The sequence below is a fragment of the Carassius auratus genome, unplaced genomic scaffold, assembly GCF_003368295.1.
Source record: "Carassius auratus strain Wakin unplaced genomic scaffold, ASM336829v1 scaf_tig00214259, whole genome shotgun sequence".
Taxonomy (NCBI): domain Eukaryota; kingdom Metazoa; phylum Chordata; class Actinopteri; order Cypriniformes; family Cyprinidae; genus Carassius; species Carassius auratus.
Window position 1 is genome coordinate 859,387 of NW_020527582.1, and position 22,383 is coordinate 881,769.

At 36.2% G+C, this 22,383-nt stretch overlaps 2 protein-coding genes across 4 annotated transcripts; one reads left to right on the top strand and one right to left on the bottom strand.

Moving 5' to 3' along the window:
• Positions 1-1,754: 1,754 nt before the first annotated feature.
• Positions 1,755-18,565, top strand: plin1 (perilipin 1). Of its 2 annotated transcripts, XM_026257193.1 has the most exons (8): positions 1,755-2,033; positions 2,299-2,494; positions 5,069-5,151; positions 5,312-5,576; positions 8,941-9,131; positions 9,509-9,649; positions 17,430-17,669; positions 18,436-18,565. In XM_026257193.1, exons 1-8 carry the CDS (start codon positions 1,989-1,991, stop codon positions 18,496-18,498), a joined length of 1,224 nt encoding a protein of 407 aa, XP_026112978.1. In that variant the 5' UTR covers positions 1,755-1,988; the 3' UTR covers positions 18,499-18,565. The 2 variants fall into 2 exon arrangements, with proteins under 2 accessions (XP_026112978.1, XP_026112977.1); XM_026257192.1 differs by lacking the exon at positions 18,436-18,565 and having other exon boundaries at positions 17,430-18,273.
• On the bottom strand, positions 18,408-22,118 carry LOC113091619 (ras-related and estrogen-regulated growth inhibitor-like protein). 2 transcript variants are annotated; one of them, XM_026257194.1, is made up of 4 exons: positions 21,938-22,118; positions 21,755-21,808; positions 21,584-21,660; positions 18,408-20,748 (listed from the first exon to the last, which is right to left on the bottom strand). In XM_026257194.1, exons 1-4 carry the CDS (start codon positions 22,008-22,010, stop codon positions 20,320-20,322), a joined length of 633 nt encoding a protein of 210 aa, XP_026112979.1. In that variant the 5' UTR covers positions 22,011-22,118; the 3' UTR covers positions 18,408-20,319. The 2 variants fall into 2 exon arrangements, with proteins under 2 accessions (XP_026112979.1, XP_026112980.1); XM_026257195.1 differs by having other exon boundaries at positions 18,408-20,745; positions 21,938-22,117.
• Between the last annotated feature and the right edge of the window lie 265 nt (positions 22,119-22,383).

The following is a 22,383-nucleotide window of genomic DNA, read 5'->3' on the forward strand; positions in this document are numbered from 1 at the left end:
TACAGAACATTAACTTTCTATTCACAGTATACACGCAGCATACTGCAATATAGTAGGAGTTGTATGGTAGTATGCCATTCCGAACACAGCATCGGTACTGATTTCAGTGTATTGGTTATATTTAGCAGATTCTGGTAAATATAGTAGGTCATCCAGATATTTGATGCATAAAGAAAATTTGCACACCATGCACAGCATACAGTAGGTACATACTGGATACTGCAGAAATAGTAAGAGTAGTTTGATAGTATGGCATTTTGAACACAGCAATATACTGTATATAGTTTTATATATTATATATATAGTTTTCATAGCTGTTTTACTTTCAGTCAACCCGAAAATGAAGTGAGTCATAATCACCAAATTGAATCATAATATTGAGAGGTTTACTGAACTAAGCTGAACTAATAGGATCATTTTGATTACGTTCTTAACAAATATGTGTCAGGGAGTCATCAAGAGCACCTCAGTCTCCACCCACTACACTCACCAGATCCCAATCACCTGATTACTGAGCACCGCCACCTGTCAGCAATCATCAGCAGCACTATATCCTTGTACATTTACTGTCTGGTTTCAAACATTCCCTGCTTGACGAACCTGACCCTAACTTGTGAGTCCCCATCGCTATAGTTATCTGGGCTCTCTGTTCCTTGATTGCCACCGTCCCGGAACTCCACCATCTCTTAGTGCCTCCTACCCCATGGATCCCCTGGAAATGAATTGGACATTACCACCCAGATGGGACCCAACAGACTTTTAACACACCCCGCTCACCCTCCTGGTTACCTCTTTCTCTGTGTTCAATAAACCTGCTGTTTGTATCTTCACCTTACCTCTGTGTCCCATGAGTATCTGCTGACAATATCCAAGTTTACATGATACTGTTAAATAAAGAACCTCAGTATAATTCAACCTGGAGAGATACATGAATTGAACATCAGTCTAGTATGACAATATATTTTAAAGTGGATACACTCTGAATCATAGTTATTGTTAAATGGAAGAGAAAAAAAAAACTTTCAGGTAGTTGCCAAGGCATTTTCTTTTAATTTAAGTACTAAAAGTACAAAATAACTTTAATGAAAAGAGAATAATATATAGCTCAAAATTCTCACAGATTCTCAGATGTGTTAAAATAACTAGAGCTGGACAAATTCTGACATCCACTGGAGATAATTACATGGTGAAATTGCAGGTGCTTGCAGAACACTAACATCTAGTGGTTGTAGAAGTTATTGCATCACAAAACTGACTGCAGCGGACAACCTGCAATAAGAATTGAACTACTGAGGAATGGTTAGTATTAACTTGGTAACTTAAACTTTATGCTTAACATGCTGACTGCTGACTGCTTTAAAAAAAAAGATTAAATGTGCTTACGTGAAATAAAGAGCATAAAGGCATTTCAGCAATCTAGCTGAAAGCCACTATCAAATTAAACCACTGTCTGAGATGCTAAAAACAGACAGAAAAAGCAACATTTAAGATGGTTTTCGACAGTTAACTGTTAACTCTTTTCCTGCTAGTCAGGCTATAGGAGACCAGTTTGAATGTCTAAGTAGAGATTATTTTAACAATTAACAATTTTTAGACCTTTTTTCATCAGGGTGATGCTGCTAACTTTCACTCAGGCAGCAAATGTTATCTGTTGAACATGGTACAGCATGTTGCGACAAACACAGTCTTTGGAATTAGCTTGCCAATAAAAAACACATTTACGTAATTTAGGGAGAGATTTTGAAATAGTGACAGAGTTACTAGTGTTAATGTAGTTCAGTTCAGACTACTTTTATTTGTAAATGACAGTCCAGAATATAGGGTACTGATCTTTACTGAGATTACTAGATTAAGGCCTTTTCATGCTTAATAATTCAGCAGAACTCTTAATCTAGTAATTCTGTCACGAGGTATTTGTCTAAATGTGGGATTAGACCAGCTGAAGTTTCTCTCCACAGATTTCAGCAGCTGACCACAGGCTGTTGGAGATGGCGTCTGAGAATAAGGACTCTGGAGAAGTTTTGAAGGAACAGGTAATGTTTCAGAGTGTATCAGTTGCTGTCCTCCTGCATTTTTATTGTTATTGTCTTGTTTTTAGTGTAAATACATTTGGTTATTTTGAGGGTCAGTGCTGTTTATCAGTGTGTCTGTGTCCACACCAGTCTTATAGGTTATTTAAAAATATTACTAATACATATTCACAAAAGTACAACTAAGTTTGGCTTAAAACCTGAGGTAGAAAACTGAAGAAAAAAAAAACCTTGATTGTTCAGAGTTGTGACATGTTTTTCCTTGCAGAATGTTCTTCTTCGAATCCGCAGTCTTCGATCTGTCAGTGCCGCTCTGGAATCCATTGAGAAGACATATGTGCATACGAAGCAGTCTCATCCCTTTATAAACTCTGTGTGTGGGATATATGAGAAAGGTGTGAGTAAGGCTGGCAGCTTGGCCATTTGGAGTCTTCAACCTGCCCTTTATGTACTCGAGCCCCAGCGTAAGAAAATCTTCTGTATTATTTATACAGTGTAATAATAATAATAATTTAATGATGATAATCATGTAAAGTAGATTTATTAAGTATGCATTTTTTATTTATTAAAAGTTTGAAACCTAAGTGATAAAGTCCTGAAATGTGACTTATTAGAGAGAGACGTTTGTGTACTGTAGGACCATCACAATTTTTTCAAATTTAACCACATTGCTTTCATTCCTTTTTTAATTTTATGGTAAGCCATAATTATGAAACACAATGATAAAATAGGGATATAGAGATACTAAATAAATTGGTCATATACTAACATCAAGTAGTAAATATTACATAAAAAGTTTGTCCAAAAAAAAAAAAGCTGTATCTGACAATTACAACTTTTATGCAGAGTTTGCATTTTTATATCATAATTATGAATTTTACATTAAATTTTAATTTTTCTCATAATTACAGTTTGAGGTAGTATCTCAAATGTTTACATTTTATGTCAAAACTATGATTTACCAACATCTTTGTTATTATAGGCTAGTGCAAATAGAAGGATTACAAATAAAATGATCAGTTTTTAGAGAATGTCTCTGTTTTGGGGACAACCAGTAAGCTAATGAGTTCAAATTGATGTGAAGTAATGGAGACTGCAGTTTATTTTCTAGTTTGGCAATAAATCAGTCTGTAGAGAACAGCCAGAACAAAACAAAATGAGTATAACTTAATATCTTATTTTAACATTGCAATATTCTAAGTGTATTTTGACTCTGCAAAATAAGAAATCTGCTGAGATGTTAATGAGCTGTTTTGGTCTTAAATAGTTAGTCTGATATTGTTGCTCAAGTGGGGAAGAGTTTGTCTAGACACAGTATGACTCATGAATTACTTCTGACATGATCACCAGTGGATGCTGTGCTTTCTGGTCTATGTCAAACATTGTGATGTCAAACAATGTGATCTGTTTATTGCACTGCAAATCTTTTAATTGATATTCAATAATGATATTAAGTGATATTAATATATAACCATAAAAAAATGTATTTAACTAAAAAAAAAAGTGTTAGTGCTTTTCTGGTCTCAAAATCCTCAAAGCAGGAAAAAAATTGTATGTTTTTGTCCTCCTGTGTAATTTGTACAACTATAATTGTACAAGTTGAGAAATGCAGTGTAGCCTGGGTTATTGTCTGGCATTGCAAAACTGAACTCTGGTCTCACCATGTTTGTGATTAGATTAATAATTGGGCAATGATGTTAAATATTGTAATCTTTCAAGGGCCCATTTGAGCATTTCACAAGACTAATCCACTGAGAAACATAATTATACATTTCTAGCACTTTGATTCTCCTGTGTAGATTTCCTTTTTGTAATGAGCTAATGACTGAATATTGTGCAGTCTGGTGCTGCATAATATATATTAACACCCTCCCCCCACCCCGATTTTTATTTAACAGGCCATAAATAAATTAAATTGGGGTCCATAAGATTATTATTATTTTTAAGGAAATGAATGCTTGTGTTCAACAAGGATGCATTAAATTGATATTGAAAATAATAAGAAATGTTCCCTGGGCATCAAATCAGCAAAAAAATGTTTTACTGACAAATCATGTGACAGTGTAGAGTGGTTACTGTATTACTGTATTAAAAGCAGTGTAGCGGGGTGAAGAAGTACACGACACGAGGATGCAGGTAAGTTTCCCAAGGGTGGATTTTATTAGGCTAATGTGAGGTGGTTTGGTGCTCGGTGCTCGGCTTCCTCTTCTTGTGGTGCACTGTGCTGTTTGGGTCCATACTCTCCCTGTGTGGTGGGGCTGGCGGTCACACACTGTTCTCTGCAGAAACAATAGAAGATGGGGGTTAGGCGAGTCTTGTGGATTGTGATTACGTGCATCAGATACAGCATTCATTCTTCCAATCAATCTCATATCACAATAAACATGAAGTGTTATCTTTGACATGAAATTAATATCAAGTGTAGATAACTTAGTGTTGAAATAGTGAAATAGTGTTGAAAGATTAGTGATAGCTTTAAGTGATCATGAAAGGAGCATTCTTTTTGCCATACCATGCTACTAAGATAGATAGATAGATAGATAGATCTTAAATATTTCTTAAAACTACATTCCATGACACAAGACAGCCTTCAAATTAAAAATAGAAAAAAGTAATTTTAAATAATATTAATAATAATAAAAACGTATTGAATGTAAGAGTCTTTTTTCAAAACCATAAAAAAAATTAACTTCTCCAAACTTCTGAATTGTAGTATGCATAATGTACAGTGTGCTATATTTCATCCACATAGTCTATTTCTATAATTAACATTAACAAGACATTTAAAAGGCAATAAGAACATTCCAGATCAGTTCAGCGGTATTTCAGAAATGAAAGGTCAGCATAATTTCTTCTAGAACAATTAGTAAGGCTTAGCGTTAGCTGGGAAAACATTTCGAAAGAAACTGTTCATGTGTTTTGCCAAACGAATCAGCATATGCTTGCATTAATAAAAAATGTGTTTATGTTTTTTGATGTTTGACCAAGTTATAAAACATTAACGCTCTGCATCTGTTTGAAAATTGTATAATTTGTAGTTGTAGCAGCCAACTCATTGGCCTGCAAAGGACTGGACCACCTGGAGGAGAAGGTACCAGCCTTGCAGTATCCACCTGAAGAGGTATCCAAAACTAGTTTCTTAATACTGCTCTGTAAGTTGTCAATTGTATTTGTTTCAACTGTGGGAACACATTTAGCTTAGATGCATATACAAGTATAATAAAATGTCTGTATTTTAAACAAAAAAATAATAAATCCTTCTTCTGCTTCCTCCACAACAGCTAACAGCAAGCATTAAGGAGTTGGTGTCAACAACTCTGGAAACTGCCAAGGATAGTGTTGCCTTTCCAATCAAACAGACCTCTAATGTTGTATTGGACAAGGTATCTACTGGGTACCAGCAGAGTAAGAATGCCTTAAGTGACGGCATACATTATGTCCTGAGCAGCAAGCTTGTCTACCTGGCTGAGCAGAGAGCTGACAGGGCTCTTAGTCTGTTGGAAAACCTGGTCGACTTTGTCCTTCCTGTATCTTCAACTGAGAAAGGTATTCTGATATTCTTATATGCTTAATGTAGTAATACAGTATATAGATGTATGTTTTTAGTGAACGTTCCTCAGTTTCTTCATTTGTATTCCTTGGGAGAAAATCTTCTCAAAGAAATATCAAATAAATTCAGTGTGGCCCCAGCAAAAAGCATGCACTTTTAAGGCTGGGCATTAGATGTCACTGAAACTTAATTGTTAAAGAGATGAAGTCTTGAAAACCCAGACAGCAATATAGTGTTGGCCCCTGATCCGGCCCATGTGTGGTCCGTTTGAAATCCATGCGGTCCAGATGTGGGCTGGATCTGGGCCGAAACTGCTTGCTGTCTGGGAAGTGATAGGTTCATAATAATATTTTGTTAAATCTGACTACAGCGTCTGAGCTTAGCTTCACCTTGCCCCAATACACCTGCCTGGATTTTTTTTTTAAGTTGCCGGAAAACATTGATTAGTTGTTTCAGGTTTGGAGCTAAGCTTTGCAGGACAGGACTCCCCTGAGTTAGACCATCCATTTTGCAATAGTATCTGTTAAATGTAAACACTGTGTCAGGTGTGTTATAATATTTTATTCTGTTGGTGACCATATTGCTGTGATTCAAGTCTTAGATTGAGTAAGTGTTGATCTAGTTTAGTGACTCATTGCCTGGAAGAACTGTAGTAGCCTTGTTCCCTCTTCTGTCTGTATAATATTTAATCTTTAAGTGTACACTGTGCATCTGCTCCTCTACAGAGATGTGTCCGGAGGCACGTATTCACAGTCATGGCTACAAATTGCATCATCTGTTAACAGGATGTTTTAAAGAGGGAGTTTCATCACATCATTATTTCCTATCTATTTATGTGAGACGTTCACTCATCTTTTGGAACAGAACTATTCAGGCTTTGAACTTTGGCTTTGGCTTGAATTGATCCCTAGTGCTTCGCTCTCAGTGCTTGATGTCTAAAAAAGGCAGGGTTATTCAATAAAGTTACATTAAAAAAAACATTAAACAAATTAGATACAGTTGCTGAATGGATTGGTTTAACTTATATGGAAGCCAGTTTCCAAAACTCAAGCAAAAAAAAAAAAAAAAAAAAAAAAAAAAAATCATGCTTTGGTAAATAATAAGTATGACACAAAAAGTCTACATTACCTTAAAGGAATAGTTGAATAGAAAATAGTTTGTTTCTTCATCTGAGTAGATTTAAAGAAATTTAGCATTACACCATTTACTCAACAATGGATCATCTGCAGTGAATGGGTGCCGTCAGAATGAAAGTCCAACCAGCTGATAAAAACATCACAATAATCCACACAACTCCAGTCCATCAGTTAACATCTTGTGAAGTGACAAGCTGCATGTTCGTAAGAGACATATCCATTTTCTATATTAAATAAAAAGTCCATCACCCGTTGTCCTTTCACGTCAAAATCCACTGACAATGGGTTGAAGTTAGAAACCATTCTAATGATGGATTTATTATTAACATAAAGCTTGTGGATTACAAATATTTGTATGGATTATTGTGATGTTTTCTTATGAGCTGTTTGGAGACTCATGCTGACGGTACCCATTCACTGCAAAGGATCCACTGGTGAGAAAGTGATGTAATGATACATTTCTACAAAATCTGTTCAGATGAAGGAATAAATTCATTCATATCTTGGATGACCTGAGGGTGAATACATAATCAGCAAATTTTCACTTTTGGATGAAATTTTCCTTTAAAATAAAGCATTACTCAATTATTTTTACCTCTCTATGTAAGAACAGTGTACGTTACATGTGTTCCTGACCTGTTTAGCTTCTGCACTCAATGCATTATGGTATGTGGTTGTTTGATAATTTACTAAATTGAATTAGAGATCTTTTTGCTCAGAGGCAATAATTCCTTTGATTCCTTAGAAACATAAAAGTAAAGTGTCCTGTGGACAGCTCTTTCTGTTTTATCCTTTGTTTATCTATGAGTGTGAAAGTGTGTCGAATGGGATAATTCCTTCCTCACGTGGCCATAAAGAAGCAGCACGCTGCTGGTTATTTCTATACCAATACAGTTAAAGCATTTTTTTCATGCTTGTGTCTTTCTGTGGCCATGTTTAATGGTAGATTCAGCAGAGAGAATCTGTTTAGTGTGTGTTTTGTCTGCCTTTGTAAATTGAATTGGATTGCATTTAATGGTGGATATTGAGCGAGAGGGCCCGAATGCCTCTGTAGCCCTGAGCTTAGTAGTCAGTGTGTGGCATTATTATATCGGATGCTGTTTGTTTGGTTTATAGACAGAGAGGAAGTGCTTCCTGAGGAACTTCTCTTTTTAACCCTTCTGTATTGAAATAATTTATAAATCTGCCCTGAAGATAAAGTGCTAAGAATCTCTCTTTCTTCATTTCTGCCATATTTTTTGTTTTTGTCATTTCCTAGCCTGAAGGAATACATTTCCTCCCACTATTTAGGAAACCAATGCTATAGTTGGCACGTTAGTGGGCCATGTCACAGATGGGTATGTTGTCACAGTGAAGCCAACATATTTCATGTAATAGAAAAATATGTGAAAGACATATATATATATATACATATATAGCTATATCTATATCTATCTATATCTGTATATATATATATATATATATATATATATATATATATATATATATTAAATTGTATATATTTATAAGTAAAATCAATATAATCAGATTATATCCTTTAATGCATCTTAGTGAATAAAAGTATTTCTTTCAAAAACATTCTGATCTCTCTAAAATTGTTTTAAAATAAAGGAATACTTTTAATACAATAAATACAATGATCAAATCTGACAATAAATGCATTTATAGAGTTACAATTAAATGCTGTTCTTTTCAGTCATTAAAGGTTCGCCAAAAATGTACCACACTTTCCACAAAAATATTAAACAACACATTATTTAATATTAGTAGCTATTTTAAATTGTAATAATATTCACAATATTGCTGCTTTTACCGAATTTTTGATCAGATAATGCAGCTTTGGTGAGAAAAAAGGAGGCTTTTCAAAAACTTGTAAAGATCTTACTAACCCCAAACTTTTGAATGCTATATATATATATACAGAGAAGAATACTGTTTTCAAATGACTAAATATTTTAAAAAGTAAGTGAATATATTATATTAATAGATGTTATTATTGCCTGTTTATTCCATTGTTATCTTTTAATTTTCACTGTTATATATAATTTTTTTTTACTTTGCATAAAGTCATCTTAATCACTCTGTGACCCTTTCATAGTCATCTTTTTGTCACAGAGTGTGAGTGAATAAAATGAGTGTTTGGACCACTGTAAGAGAGCATGAAAGCAGTTAAAAGTACTCCCTTTCACTGTTTATGTCCTCACATAAGATGTTTATTTTGCAGGGGATGATGGGATTGTGGGAGAGCAGGGGCCTGATGTTGGAACTTCTGGCCCAAAGCCTAGCTTCAGCAGGCTGGGAGAACTGTCCGGCACCATCTACAGACGGGCATTTGAGAAGACAGCTGCACAACTCCAGCGCTCCAAACGTCAAGGTCAGGAACTGGTCACACAGATCCCTGGCGTGAGTCCTCTGGTAAGTAGCAAGCAGCATTCAAGTGTTAGTTTGTCCTCCCAAGAACAAAATGTGGCTTCAGCATACCTCTTTAGTACACCAAATTACTGTGATTCCACACCCTGCCAAGCCTGCAGACCCAAACAGAGAGCCTAACTCAAGACATGACTCAACATGTGCATTCACCTGTGTGTCATGCTGTAGCAACATTGTCAAACCAGCAGTTATAAACACAGTTGTAAGGACTGATCAAGCCAGGGATTTTCAAACTGGGGTCCAAAGACCTCAAGTGCAACAAAAGAGGAGGCTAAGGAGTCTGGAAAACTTATTGCCTGTACAAAAACAAAATTAAAACAGTAAATACGAAATTTCTAAGAGTTGATTTTGTCTTTTTTAAGGTTGAATATACCTTGAGGACTGTGAAGACCATAGGAAGTGTAATACTGGGTCTGCCGAGCTCTGTGGCAGTGTTTCTGAAAGATGCGCAACAGCACGATACTCTGAAGGTGATGACCAGTAATGAGTTTGAGCAGCTAGAGGTTAGTGGGATTTTTTCATCATCACTAATCTGGTAATTTAAGACCGATGTAACCGATGAACTAACATGAAACCTAAAAGGCCAATAGTTTGAGTTGATATAAGTGTTAATTATCACTTATATCAACTCAAACTATTGGCCTTTTAGGTTTCATGTTTGTTCTCAAAGGGGACATATGATGCAATTTCAGTTTTTCCTTTCTGTTTGGAAAGCTCTTGGTGCATAAAGAAGATCTGTAAAGTTGCAAAGACTAAAGTGTCAAATCAAAAGAGATATTCTTTAAAAAAGTTAAGGGTCAACCCCCCCCCCCCCCCCACCTCCAAATGGCTTGTTCTAACATGCCCCCACATCTCTACATCACTATGTGGGAAGATTTGCATAACGCCACCCAAATGTTCATCAAAAGAAAAAAGGTGTAATTTTTATTCTCTCTGTTGCCGCCACTGCCACGTTGTGGAGTCGCTGTGTGTTTTGTTGAAAAAGCAAAACTACTTTGTATGGCCTTCCAAAAAAGGACACGACTAAAAAAATCAGTGGTTAAGTTGTATTTCAACACCGTTGCAGAACAGTACATCCCAAATATTGAGATGTGTACTGTGCATTTTATGGAGGATGAGGACTGTTTCCTGAAACAGTAGCTAATGCGTCTGTGGCACAATGACTGTTTTTATAAATTTGGGCAGTCTAAACTTTGCAAGGACAGTCTGGCGCTTCTGACTCACAGCCTGTAAATATGTTTTTTATATTTAAATAATTTGCCAATGATGATTCAAATGCAAGTTTAGAGCAGTATAGAGTAGGCGTGTTGTTTGTTGTTTCTAAGATCACAAATGCAGACACGGTTTTATGTTTACACATCGCAATACGCAATGTGTAAAAAGACAGTATAAGTCAACCAATATCCAGAGTTATTCACCACAGGAACTTCTTCATAGTACCAGAACTAATTGTGGAACTACCCACTTTTGGGCATTTTCACATCGCAGGAACTAGGTGCGATTTTAGTACCGGACTGCCTTTTTCGAGAACCAAATTAGCTCTTACTCCAGAGCAGGGTCTAAGCAGCACAACTCTACTAACCCTGATGTAAGTAGACACTGATTGGCCAGACACCCTGGCGAAAACACCCTCACCCGCCATGATTTAAAATGCAGTGTAACTTACTGTAAACATTGTGTCAACTTATTTCACAAGTATGATGAACAGCAATAAATATACAGATACTGAAGTGCAGGCACTTGTAGCAAATGTAGAACTGCCAGTTGTCGATGGAGATTATTAATCCTCCTTTCTGTTCTTTCAGAACATCAATAAGGATTGTGCACCTGTACAGCGTGTGCGCCTATACTAACACGATCTTTAAATAACAAAGAAAAAACATTGCGCCAGACTTTAGACCAGGTTTGAGTTGGTCTATGGCGCAGTCTATTTTCAGCTCCTTATAAAAGCATTGCAGCAGCAATGTGTGATAGGGCCCATAGTATATATTCTCTAGCAGAGTGATATGCTGCCGAGGCTGGTCAGATTAGGGCAGCAATTATTGAAGGTCTATGGGTCTGTGGTGTCTGTGGTAAAGAAACCCTTCTAATCAGCTTCAACCTGGCTAAGGATGGAGTCAGGATTGTCCTGGGGTCCTATGGCACAGTCAGGGAGACAGCAATGCACAGCCTCTCTTATTATGGGCTGGTGAGTGAGTCAGTCATCCTTGGGTTTGATTTGATTTGGCCCCTCACGTGGTCTGTACTGCCTGGAAACCAGTTCACGTGGACTCTGTACATGTGCAACACAAACAAACACACACACCTCAAACTCATCACCCAGCCCTGCTGTGATCACACACCCAGCTCTGCATATCAGGGGATATTTCCATTATAGATTCTGTCTAGACTGAGAGCAACATTGAAATGTTTAAATAAATTGTGACCTTTCTTCACAACTACATTATAGCATCTTGCATTTTTCCCCCTTCAATCTCTTTGGCTTAATTCTTGAGTGAAAGTTTTTTCTCAAAACAATAAGTTCTAAACAGTTCGTTTCTTGTTCACCTCAGGTTCGATTTCTTGTTGATTTAACATATTGTAACATATTGTAGACCTTGTAGACCTTGTATATTCTGTACTTACTGTTTATTGCACTTCTGGTTAGATGCTAACTGCATTTCTTTGCCCTGTACCTCACATGTGCAATGGCAATAATGTTGAATCTAATCTAATCTAATTTTAAGAAAATTGCATGTGTATTTTTGACAAATTAAAAAAAATTGTAGAACGAAAATTCACAGTTACAAAATTTGCATGGCTTGCTGATGCAAACTGATAAATTGATTCTCAGTGAAATTGTCAAACTCCTCAAAACTTCTAAACATTCATTGGGTGAGTCATCACATACAAAATGATCCATTAATTTATCAAAATCTGTGTATGAAAATGATGTGTATGAAAATTTACAGGTGCTTGTCATGAAAGAAGTAAGAAGACCTCTGGTAGTTATCCTGACATGGGTATAGTGATGAAGCACAGCAGTCCTCAGTCTGTGACTGTTGCTAGGCAGAGTGGTTGTCTGACCCTATTGTGTCCTGTAAAAGTCCTCATTACCTCACTTCCACTGTAGACACTTCAGAAACCTGTCACAACACACATCAGTGCTGCCCATGAAAGGCCTCTTCTATAGTCAGTTTCAACAGAAGCAATTGGATGCAATGGAATTCAAAATCATGTTAATCTTGCTTGCATTGTTTATTGTCAGGCAGAAACCAGGGCACATGGCACAGCACAAACACGTGTGCAGACATGTTTTCTAGCCATTTGCAAAGTGTTGTGTGAAAAGGGGATGCCCACATGAGGGTTTAATCAAAAACAGATGAGGTGGAGGTCATCTATATTATAAATCGGAGTATTTTTGCCGTCGGATGAGAAGATAACTGTTCCTGTCTGGTTTAAACTGGAGTAATAGAATCAGTTTTTTATTGTTTTAATTAAATTATTTTAGCTCAGTGAGTTTTTTTTAAATAAATTTACACTTTCATTCAGCAAGGACACACTGAAAAATGTATCATGGTTTCCACAAAAAGCATATTGAGCATTTATATCAAATAAATGTAGTACGTGTAAGTGCAGATCCAGAAGGGACATGTTTAGAAAAATATTTGAGAATCAGATCAACAAGTTGCCTTTTCAGGCTCCACTGCTTAGATAAGGGACTAGGATATTGGATAACTGGAATTTTTTAACAGTTAAATCACTTATTTTGGTATTTCTTTATTAAGCAAGAATGTCCATTTAAACACTGAGCTTTTAGTTCACACATTCCAGCCCCCTGCATATCCTGACAAAGTCTTTTTGCACTTGTGAAAGTCAATAATAGATTGCCATACAGTAGTTTGCCCACAGTGGTATTTACTATTTTAAATACCACTGAGGGCACACTCTTCTGACTTTCGTAAATCACTGTACTTATTATCAGACTCCCTGTGGTATTTGGACTGGTATATGGATTATTGATCAAGATATTTTAGATTTTATAACAGTTTTTTTTTGTCAGTTTTCTGCAATAGCCACCATTCTTTGTATGTATCAGAGTAAGCTTATTGAACAGATATTAGCATTTTTGAATTAGAACTCAACTTAACAAGCCCACCAAATTAATATATATAATTAAAAAATGCTAGTCAGAATATGACAACTGTAGCCAAATTCCTTGACCCGTCTGTATGCTTTGACCCCAGTTTCATGCCATTCCTTGTGAAGTTCACTCAAATTCTTGAATCAATTTTGCTTGACAATCCTCATAAGGCTGCGGTTCTCTCAGTTGGTTGTGTATCTTTTTCTTCCACGCTTTTCCCTTCCACTCAACTCTCTGTTAACATGTTTGGATACAGCACTCTATAAACAGCCAGCTTCTTTGCCAATGAATGTTTGTTGCTTACCCTCCTTGTGGGCCCCCAAGGGGTCACCACCACCACTACGGCCACCTCTGCATAAACTCTGGCCACCCCTGTGGCCACCCCCAAGGATGATTTGCAGTGGTTACTATATTTTAAAATGCAGAATGTAAATTCACAATAGATTAAAAAGTAAAAAAAAAAAAAAAAAAAACGTGCAGCACCCGCTGCCACCACAGTTTTGCGTCTCTGAGCAACATTAAAGTGTTTCGTTCCTGAATGAATCAACTGTTTAAATGATTCGGTTCAATCGCAATGAATCGCTTATTAACAGTGACTCGCTGCCACCTATTGGCGGTTTTCATTTCACATTTTAGGTACCTTTTCATATTTCAAATAATTTCAAACATCAGTTTTCAATGTCTTATCTTTAAAATATCAAAACATTATTTATTCATTTGTAACGACAGGTTAAAGTATTCCATGTTCCACGTAGCTGCATTAAACAGTGTGTAAAAACATCTAAATGGCACTGCAGATGCAGCTTCTGTATTCTCTGCATTGCAAACATCAATTTTGTTGATACTGATTACATTTGCTTGGTAACAGCACAAATGCAAGTATTTGACCTAAAAGATGGTGCACACTTTTAGAATCAATTGTGTAAAGGTAAAAAAAAAAAAAAAAAAAAAAATCAGAAGTCAGCTGTCAGCACAATTAGAAATAAGACATAAGCACAATAACACTCAGCAAAATAGTCTAATTATCATTATCGATAAAATCACAGAAATATAACTTTTTGTCTATATTGCAAACCCTTTTTTTTTTTGTTTTTCTTGATTTTAATGTGCCAACCCAAAATTTACTGTGGCCTCATCTGGCCACCCCTGTTAAAATTTTCTGGGGGTGCCACTGTGTCAATGATTGTCTTCTGGACAATCTACTTCAATAAATGAACTTTTCCATGACATTCTAATTCATTGACATGCACCTGTGAGTGTGTGTGTGTGTGTGTGTGTGTGTGTGTGTTTGTGTGTGTGTGTGTGTGTGTGTGTGTGTATGGTCAGATCTAACTGAAATCCTCTTACTAAACTGAAAATTAATTCAGCCTTAAAACTCTCATGGCATTAAATTATCATTCTTTATCATTCATATTCTGTGAATAATTGCAGTAAATAGTTTGAGTTAAAGGGATAGTTCACCCAAAAATGAAATGTTTATGTTTATCTGCTTACCCGAGGGTATCCAAGATGTAGGTGACTTTGTTTCTTCAATAGAACACAAACAAATATTTTTTGCAGCCTGTCAGTCATATAATGGAAGTGAAAGGGAATCACATTTTGAGAGTAAAGAAAAAAAAAACATACACAAACAAAACCAAATTAAACCCTTTGGCTTATGACAATACATTGATGTGTGAAGAAACAAAACGATTGGCCTGTGCAATAAACTGAACAGTATTTATATAATTTTTTACCTCTGATTCACCTCGTTCCTCGTTCATTCACAGTTCCGTCAGTTCCAATGTCGGAACTATCCTGAGCTTTTTCTCAACAGCCGGTGCATGGTAAGCAGATAAACATCCAATTTTCATTTTTGGTTGAATTATCCCTTTAACGCTTGTCCATGTGTCATTGCTATAAATACCCTATAACAATTCTTCAGTTATTTAGTAACACTCATTAGGATTTACAGGTTCATAAAGACCTGGACTAATTCAAGCATGCAGAGGTTTAGTTTTTCATTACATGTTGAATACCTAGTCCCAGGTGAAGTGGATTCTTTAACCTAGTAGTCACTGAGCTGTAATAAAAGCTATTTTAGATCCCTGTCCTTGATTGCAGTGTGTATACCAGATGAGATCAGAGAAAATATAATGAATCATTCAAAGTTCTCAATTTGTCTTATTTCATATTGGTCTTGAATTCCTTGAAAAACAGCATGCGAGTTTCACTGGAAGATGTCGATGAGTAGAAAAAGCCCACTGGTGGTTTCTATGAAACATGGTCTGAAATTGTAATTAGCCACAGACCGCTAGCACAGACATCACACATGTGAAGTGACACAATTGGGTACAGAGATGTTGGTTATTACACAAGGTACCCCGAGAGCAGCTGGAAGATGACGTCTGTGATACAACAAACTGCATGGAAGCTAGTTGAATGATGTAATGAGTGCAGTTGCATACATTCATTTTTATTAATTACATTTAATTACCCTTACCTCAGTGATTCAGTTTCTCTCTCCTTCTCTCTCTCTCTCTCTCTCTCTCTCTCTCAATAATTTTTTTTTGCTTTAGAGTTGGTTTAAAAAATACATTTTGGGCACATGTTTGCACCTTTACACATAATGTCATTTTTTAAATTGGGTTAGACTGTGCTACTAAGTCACATCTCATAGATGATCTTATCATTCTATGAATATTTGGGTTGTTTTGTCTAAGAGTTTGTTTGTTGAGAGGTAGAGATATGTTGCTGCTTGTGTCTGCATGTTCCTTAAGGATCTGCGTGAGTTTAACTGAGTGGAAAGTCTGGAAGATCTGTGATATCACCACAGTGTTAACAGTTATGAGCAGAGGCCACACGTTTCTTCATGTTCTTAGAAGTAGATAAGGCACTCTGATCTGCCTGGCTACGGAAAATTGCACAAAAACTTTCTTTGGCCTTTCTTTCTCAATTTCAGTGCAACAACCTTCCCATTTAGGCTATGTACAGTAAATAGTCTATGGTTTAGTTTTTATTTTCTTTTTTTTCTGTTGTTGTTTGTTTGTTTTGTTTTTTTATTTGTTTTATTATTCATTTATTTTTTGCTTTGTTTGTTTTTTGTTACATTTGTTTAGTTCTCTCTTGTTTTGTGTTTTCTTTTAATTTTGTAGTTAATTTATGTTTTGTGTTGTTTTGCTTTTGTGTTTTATTTTTATGTTTTGTTTTTGTGTTTTGTTTTCCAATATATCTCCACACAAGTTAGTTGTTCAGAAGTTTTAATGCAATAATTAATCCAAAAATGAAAATTCTGTCATCACTTACCCTCACATTGTCCCAAACCTTTTGTCTTTCCTTCTTCTTTGGAAAATAAAAGAATATATTTTGCAATTGTTTTAGTTTGTCCACTAAAGGCAATAGAGTCCAAATCATTGTAAAATAAAATTATTTTAAAATATCTCTGTTTAGAGAGAACATACAAGTTTGGAATGACATGGCGGTGAATAAATAATGACAGAATTTTCCTTTTTGGATGAACTATCCCTTTAATGATGTAGATCTTAAGCTTTCACTGTAGTTTAAAAAAAAAGAGGCAATAGAGGTCAGGGAATGTGACAAAGAGCTGTAATTGGCTACAGACAGACCCATCTCTCCCTAATTAACCCCTGGCCTGGGACTGTTTGGGATCCCATAAAATAGCTAGACAAAATGAGGAGACTCCAATAGGTCTGGCACCAAAGTTACTCTGCCCTCTAGCTGCTGGATATCTGTCAACATACAGGGAGATGTTGTGTGATTTGTGCCTTCCTGATGCCGCTTTTGATGACATGTGGTATGTTAGAAAAAAAAAAAGATGTTTGAAACGAGTGAAAGAGACAGGTCAACCACATTTAGCCCTAGCCATCGAAAACAAAGCAAATATTCTGCATGCCAAAGTGTTTATGAGAGTGGGAATTAAATTAAACTCTGCATCAAAGAGTTAAGTATATTCTAATCTAATGCCTCATTTCTGAAGTCCTTGTATAGTTGTCTGAACATCAAGAAAACTAGATGTTCCAGGGCATTTTCTTGTTTTTAAAGCTTATACATTCATGCGAATGAACAGTAGTGCTTGAATGTCAAATTCCATCATTTCTGCTACCTTTGAGTGCCTTCACATGTGGAAAACTAAAGAATGGCTTTGTTTTCTTTCATAACAGATTCCTAGGCGATCTTCCGAGCCAGAAGGAGGATCCCAAATGGCGGAAGACGGTGGATCAAAGGAATGTGAATGTGTTAGTAGCTCTCAGGTGCTGGAGACTAGTGTAGAAGACCACATGCACAGTCCCACTGGCAATTCTCAAAATCAGCCCCCTAAGGTTACAGAGCTCCAGGAGATATCAGAGGAGGCCCGTCAGCTGAAGAAGAAGGTCATGGAGCAGATTCCTATGCAGCAGAAAGTAATTCTTGGTGCCAGTAACAAGAAAGTATCCAAGAGGGAGAGTGTGACAGATTGCACCCAGATCTCCTCCTCATCGTCTTCTTACATTAGTACAGGGGAAAACAGCAGAAGTGCCTCCCCTACTACAGAATGAGAATCGAAGAATAGTCAGAGTGGGATATGGGTTTCATTATTTATCCTGCAGGTCTGTCATGTTCATTTAAAGCATTAAGCATAGCAGGCATGGGTCATGATTTCTAAAGTGCTGGCGGAGGTGTACGTCAACACTACCTATGCAAAACTCAACAGTCAGTGATCAACATATAATTATACATTTGGAGATTCTGGATGCTGTTTTCCATTTCTTGCCAATAATAAAGCAGTTATTAATTTAGTTAAGATAATTTTCTAATCAAGAAACAACTCTTATTATTAATACTGTTGAAAACACTTGTGCTGCTTAATATTTTTATTGAAACAGTGATACATTGTTTTCAGTATTCTCTAATGAATAGAAGGTTCAAAAGAATAGCATTTATTTGAAACAATTATTTTGATAATTTCATTCTAAAAATAAAAACCTTACTGACCCCAAACTTTTGATCACTAGTGTAATAAGGGGGGGGAAATGCTGATTTAGAAATTTTGGTGAGACTTAAATAAATACATTTAAATAAATATTGCATTATTTGTAACTGATTATATAATAGTAACTATAATTGAAGAGGTGGTGCAAATATCATTAATGACACAATGCTAATTTTCAATATTTTTTTTATTCACAGCAATTGGTGATCATACAATTTTTCAGTCAGACATCCCTTGAAAAACCCAGATTTGAGGAATGAGAACTGATCATTACACGACTGCACAGATGTGACTCGGCTAAAAAGAAAACCAACCCATTAAGTAAAGGAATAAATTCAATACTCCATAATCAGATTTTTGCCATGTCTCTGCCTATTTAATGTTTGAGTGAAGTCCTCAGATTGTTGTGGTTCACTTTAAAGATACCAGATTGACAATTACAGCAAGTCATTACAGCAAAGGTTATTCACTATTAAGTTAAATTATTTATGGAATTAATATTACCATTGAACTTAATTTGTCCAAACGCCTCTTTAGTTATAGCATAAAGAGCTAATCAAATGTTTACATGCATACTTGTAATGCCTGATTGTGGTCTATGAATATATATACATTTTGTTTAGATTGTTGATAAATAAATACAGCTGTACACCATGTATTCGTTGCATTTGTTTAAACTTCTACCTGTAAACTTTCTTCAACCATAGATAACATTGACAACGTGATTTTAGTGTAACAAAGCATTCAATACAAATACAGCATATTAATTTACTGATTGTAACATTGCACTGTACAATGTTTCTTTGATTTATTAGCTTTATAGCCCAAGAATTATTAAACAGTGTGGTCTAGAAACCAATACATGTTCTCCATAAAGCACTTAAACAGCCTCAGAAAAGAAGCTGGGAAAAAACCCATTCTGTGCTGTTATCTGAATGCACACAGACGCAATCATCAAACATTGTAAATGAACTGCAAGACGGCCTTGAGCTGATAACAGCTCCTTGAATGATAGCAGCCGATTCTGTTGGAGCCTTTTGTATTTGATAAATGTAGCATAAGACAATGTTGTCTTGCGTCAGCTTTTATATTTAGGCCACAGCACACCAGCATTGAATCATGAAAGATTCCCACGGCCGTCATCACCAGTGTTTACCTTCTTCCAACATTCACGAGTCTTTGCAGAAGCACTGACATCTTTCCTGTTTACAAGTAACAAGTGTTTAAAAGTTACTCACCCTCAGGTCAGCCAAGATGAAGATGAGATTTTTTCTTATTCTGAACAGAATTGGAGAAATTTTGCATTACATAATTTGCTTTCCAGTGGATCCTGTGCAGTGAATGGGAGCCGTCAGAATGCGATTTAAAACAGCGGATAAAAACATCACAATAATCCACAAGTAATCAACACGACTGCAACCATTAAATTACACTTTGTAATTGTAATGTCAAACCACTTGATTACAAGTCCTCTATCCATAATTATGTTTATTCCAATGTAAAAGTCATCTCATCTGATTCAAGAGAAATATTCACAGATCAAATAGAGTTTAGAAGCAAAAACAGTCCAAAACATTTGTTGATGTAGATCACTTGTGAATTATGATGTTTTTATCAGCTGTTTGGACTCTCATTTCGACAGCACCCATTGACTGCAGAGAATCTGCTGGTGAGCAAATTATACATTTCTCCAGATCTGCTTAGATGAATTTTTTGGATGGCCTAAGGGTGAGAAATGTTTCAGCAGATTTTTATTTCAGGCTGATCTTTTCTTTTTAAAGTAAGAAAAGGAGGTTAAATTACATATTTATCCTCAAACAATGGAATATTCACTCCATTTATGACTGATATTAAGTATTCTATTGAGAACTCTCTGATCTCAACACGTTCTCAATGGAAGCCATTGCCTTGGCAGACAAACTAGGTCAATCTCTTAGTTACCCACACGGAAGATCCAGCTGTAGTCACATGAGAGATCCCAGACTCTCATGCAGGCCACAGCAACAGCTCATCCCTCTCAATGGATCTAAAATAGGTCATATCAGACCACATAGGCTTTATTTCCAGAGCTCCCATTAGCTTCACAGCGAATCTGTCCGCCTGCGGGTGAACACTGCAGACATGCTCTTCACAATGCCCTTGATGCCTGCTAACTTTTTCACAGACACCCTGGACTCTCTGATGCGATGCACCAGCCCATGGAAAACCATGAGGACACTGTGGTAGTTCTCAGCAGCGGAGACCTCATAAAACTGACAGTCTGCAGAGAGCGCAAGAATACTGCCCTCTTCGCTGAGGACTGTACGACGGTGGTCCAGGTCCCTCTTGTTTCCCACAATAACTATGGGCATCTTCTCAACGCCCAGAATGTCTTTATTGGTTTTGATTATTTGAATAAGTCTGGAGACCGCGTTGAAACTGGCTCGGTCACAGACGCTGTAGACCAGCACAAAGCCATCTGCCCACTGGACTCTCTTTTCGTACATCAAGGACTCGGAAGACAGATCCTGCTGAGAAGACAAACATTAGGTATTCGTTCAACATTCAGATGGTGCATAGAATATTTGTTATTCTCTACATATAAAAACTAAAAACTGCATAAAAACCACCCAAGCTGATTTGATGGTCATTGCTGGTTTAAGATGGTCTTATAGCCTGTACAAGCTTATATAAAGATGGTTTATCTAGCCTAACAAATTACAACAGACCACCTTGACAAGGCTGGGATACCAGTTAAGACCACCACATAATTTTAAGCATTTATACATATTTATACATATATATATATATATATATATATATATAAATATTTACCATGTGTGTGTGTGTTACCCTGGACCACAAAACCGGTCACAAGTTGCACGGGTAAATTTGTAGCAATAGCCAATACACTGTATGGGTCAAAATTATTGATTTTTCTTTTATGCCAAAAATCATTAGGATATTAAGTAAACATCATGTTCAATGAAGATATTTTGTACATTTCCTATCGTAAATATAACAAAACTTAATTTTTTATTAGTAATATTAATTGCTTTATTAGGACACTTCATTTTCTGGTCATTCACAACTTTAAAGGGGATTTCCTCAATATTTGTTTTTTGTTTTTTTTGCACCCTCAGATTCCAGATTTTTTAATAGTTGTATCTTGGCCATAAATTGTCCTACTAACAAACCATACGTCGGAAATGGAAATCTTATTTATTCAGCTTTCATGTGATGTATAAATCATCTAAATCAAAATATATCATACAAATCAAAATTTCCAAAAATTGACCCTCATGCATATAAAAGATAGGTTAAAAAGTTGATAGAAAGTTAACTGGTTCTGAAACACTGAATCACCTGTGAATATGGTGCATCCCATATATTCAAAGTTTGCTCTCGTCCATCGACAACAACATTGTGAGTGTAAAGGGACTCTGTAGAGAAACCAGCGAATCAGTTATAATGACATGTAAAAATATAAAATAAAACTTATAAACTTGTAAATCAACCAGTAAAAAGGCAACATACCAATATCCCCATATTCCCCGATGAATCTACGAGTCAGGAATCGGACAATAAGTGCTGGAAAACACAAAACCTATGAGCGTTTGCTTATACGGCAAAACGTTTTTAAAGTTACAAAAGATGACTGAAGAAGAAATGCATTTCATGGATGTATATCGTGGAATACTTCCTAAAAAATAAACTTACCAGATTTTCCAACATTGTCTGTGCCGAGTACCACAACGTTTGCATCCATTCTCTGTCCGTTTAGTCCGGTCATGTCCTTCACAGATGCTGCAAGTGATCTGGCGCGTCTCCGCCGCAGTCAACAACGTTGAGGAGTAGGCGTGGCTTCATTTGACGTGCTCGCTCCAGTGACGCTGATGTGCCCGTCCCGAAGCTGAGATGGATTCACGAGCAGATACTTAAAGCAATCACAACAAACATTGCTTGACCGATGATGGCTTGAAAGACATAAAAGAGCGATGTGTCAGTAAACGGCATTTAATTGAAATACTTTGCAGAGAGAGAGAGAGAGAGAGAGCTGTGAATACTGTATTTATTGTCATTGTTTACATGGATTGTTCATGCGTTGAATCTGTTTTAGACCACAAGGTGGTGTGTAGGCTACTGAAAATAATAGGGCTTGGGCG

Coding starts and splice junctions, on each gene's coding strand:
- plin1 (XM_026257192.1), top strand. CDS start 1,989: ATGGCGTCTGAGAATAAGGACTCTGGAGAAGTTTTGAAGGAACAG. Junction 2,495..5,068: donor TTATGTACTCGAGCCCCAGC/GTAAGAAAATCT, acceptor TATAATTTGTAG/TTGTAGCAGCCAACTCATTG. Junction 5,152..5,311: donor TGCAGTATCCACCTGAAGAG/GTATCCAAAACT, acceptor CCTCCACAACAG/CTAACAGCAAGCATTAAGGA.
- LOC113091619 (XM_026257194.1), bottom strand. CDS start 22,010: ATGACCGGACTAAACGGACAGAGAATGGATGCAAACGTTGTGGTACTC. Junction 21,809..21,937: donor AGACAATGTTGGAAAATCTG/GTAAGTTTATTT, acceptor TGTGTTTTCCAG/CACTTATTGTCCGATTCCTG. Junction 20,749..21,583: donor GGGATGCACCATATTCACAG/GTGATTCAGTGT, acceptor TTGTCTTCTCAG/CAGGATCTGTCTTCCGAGTC.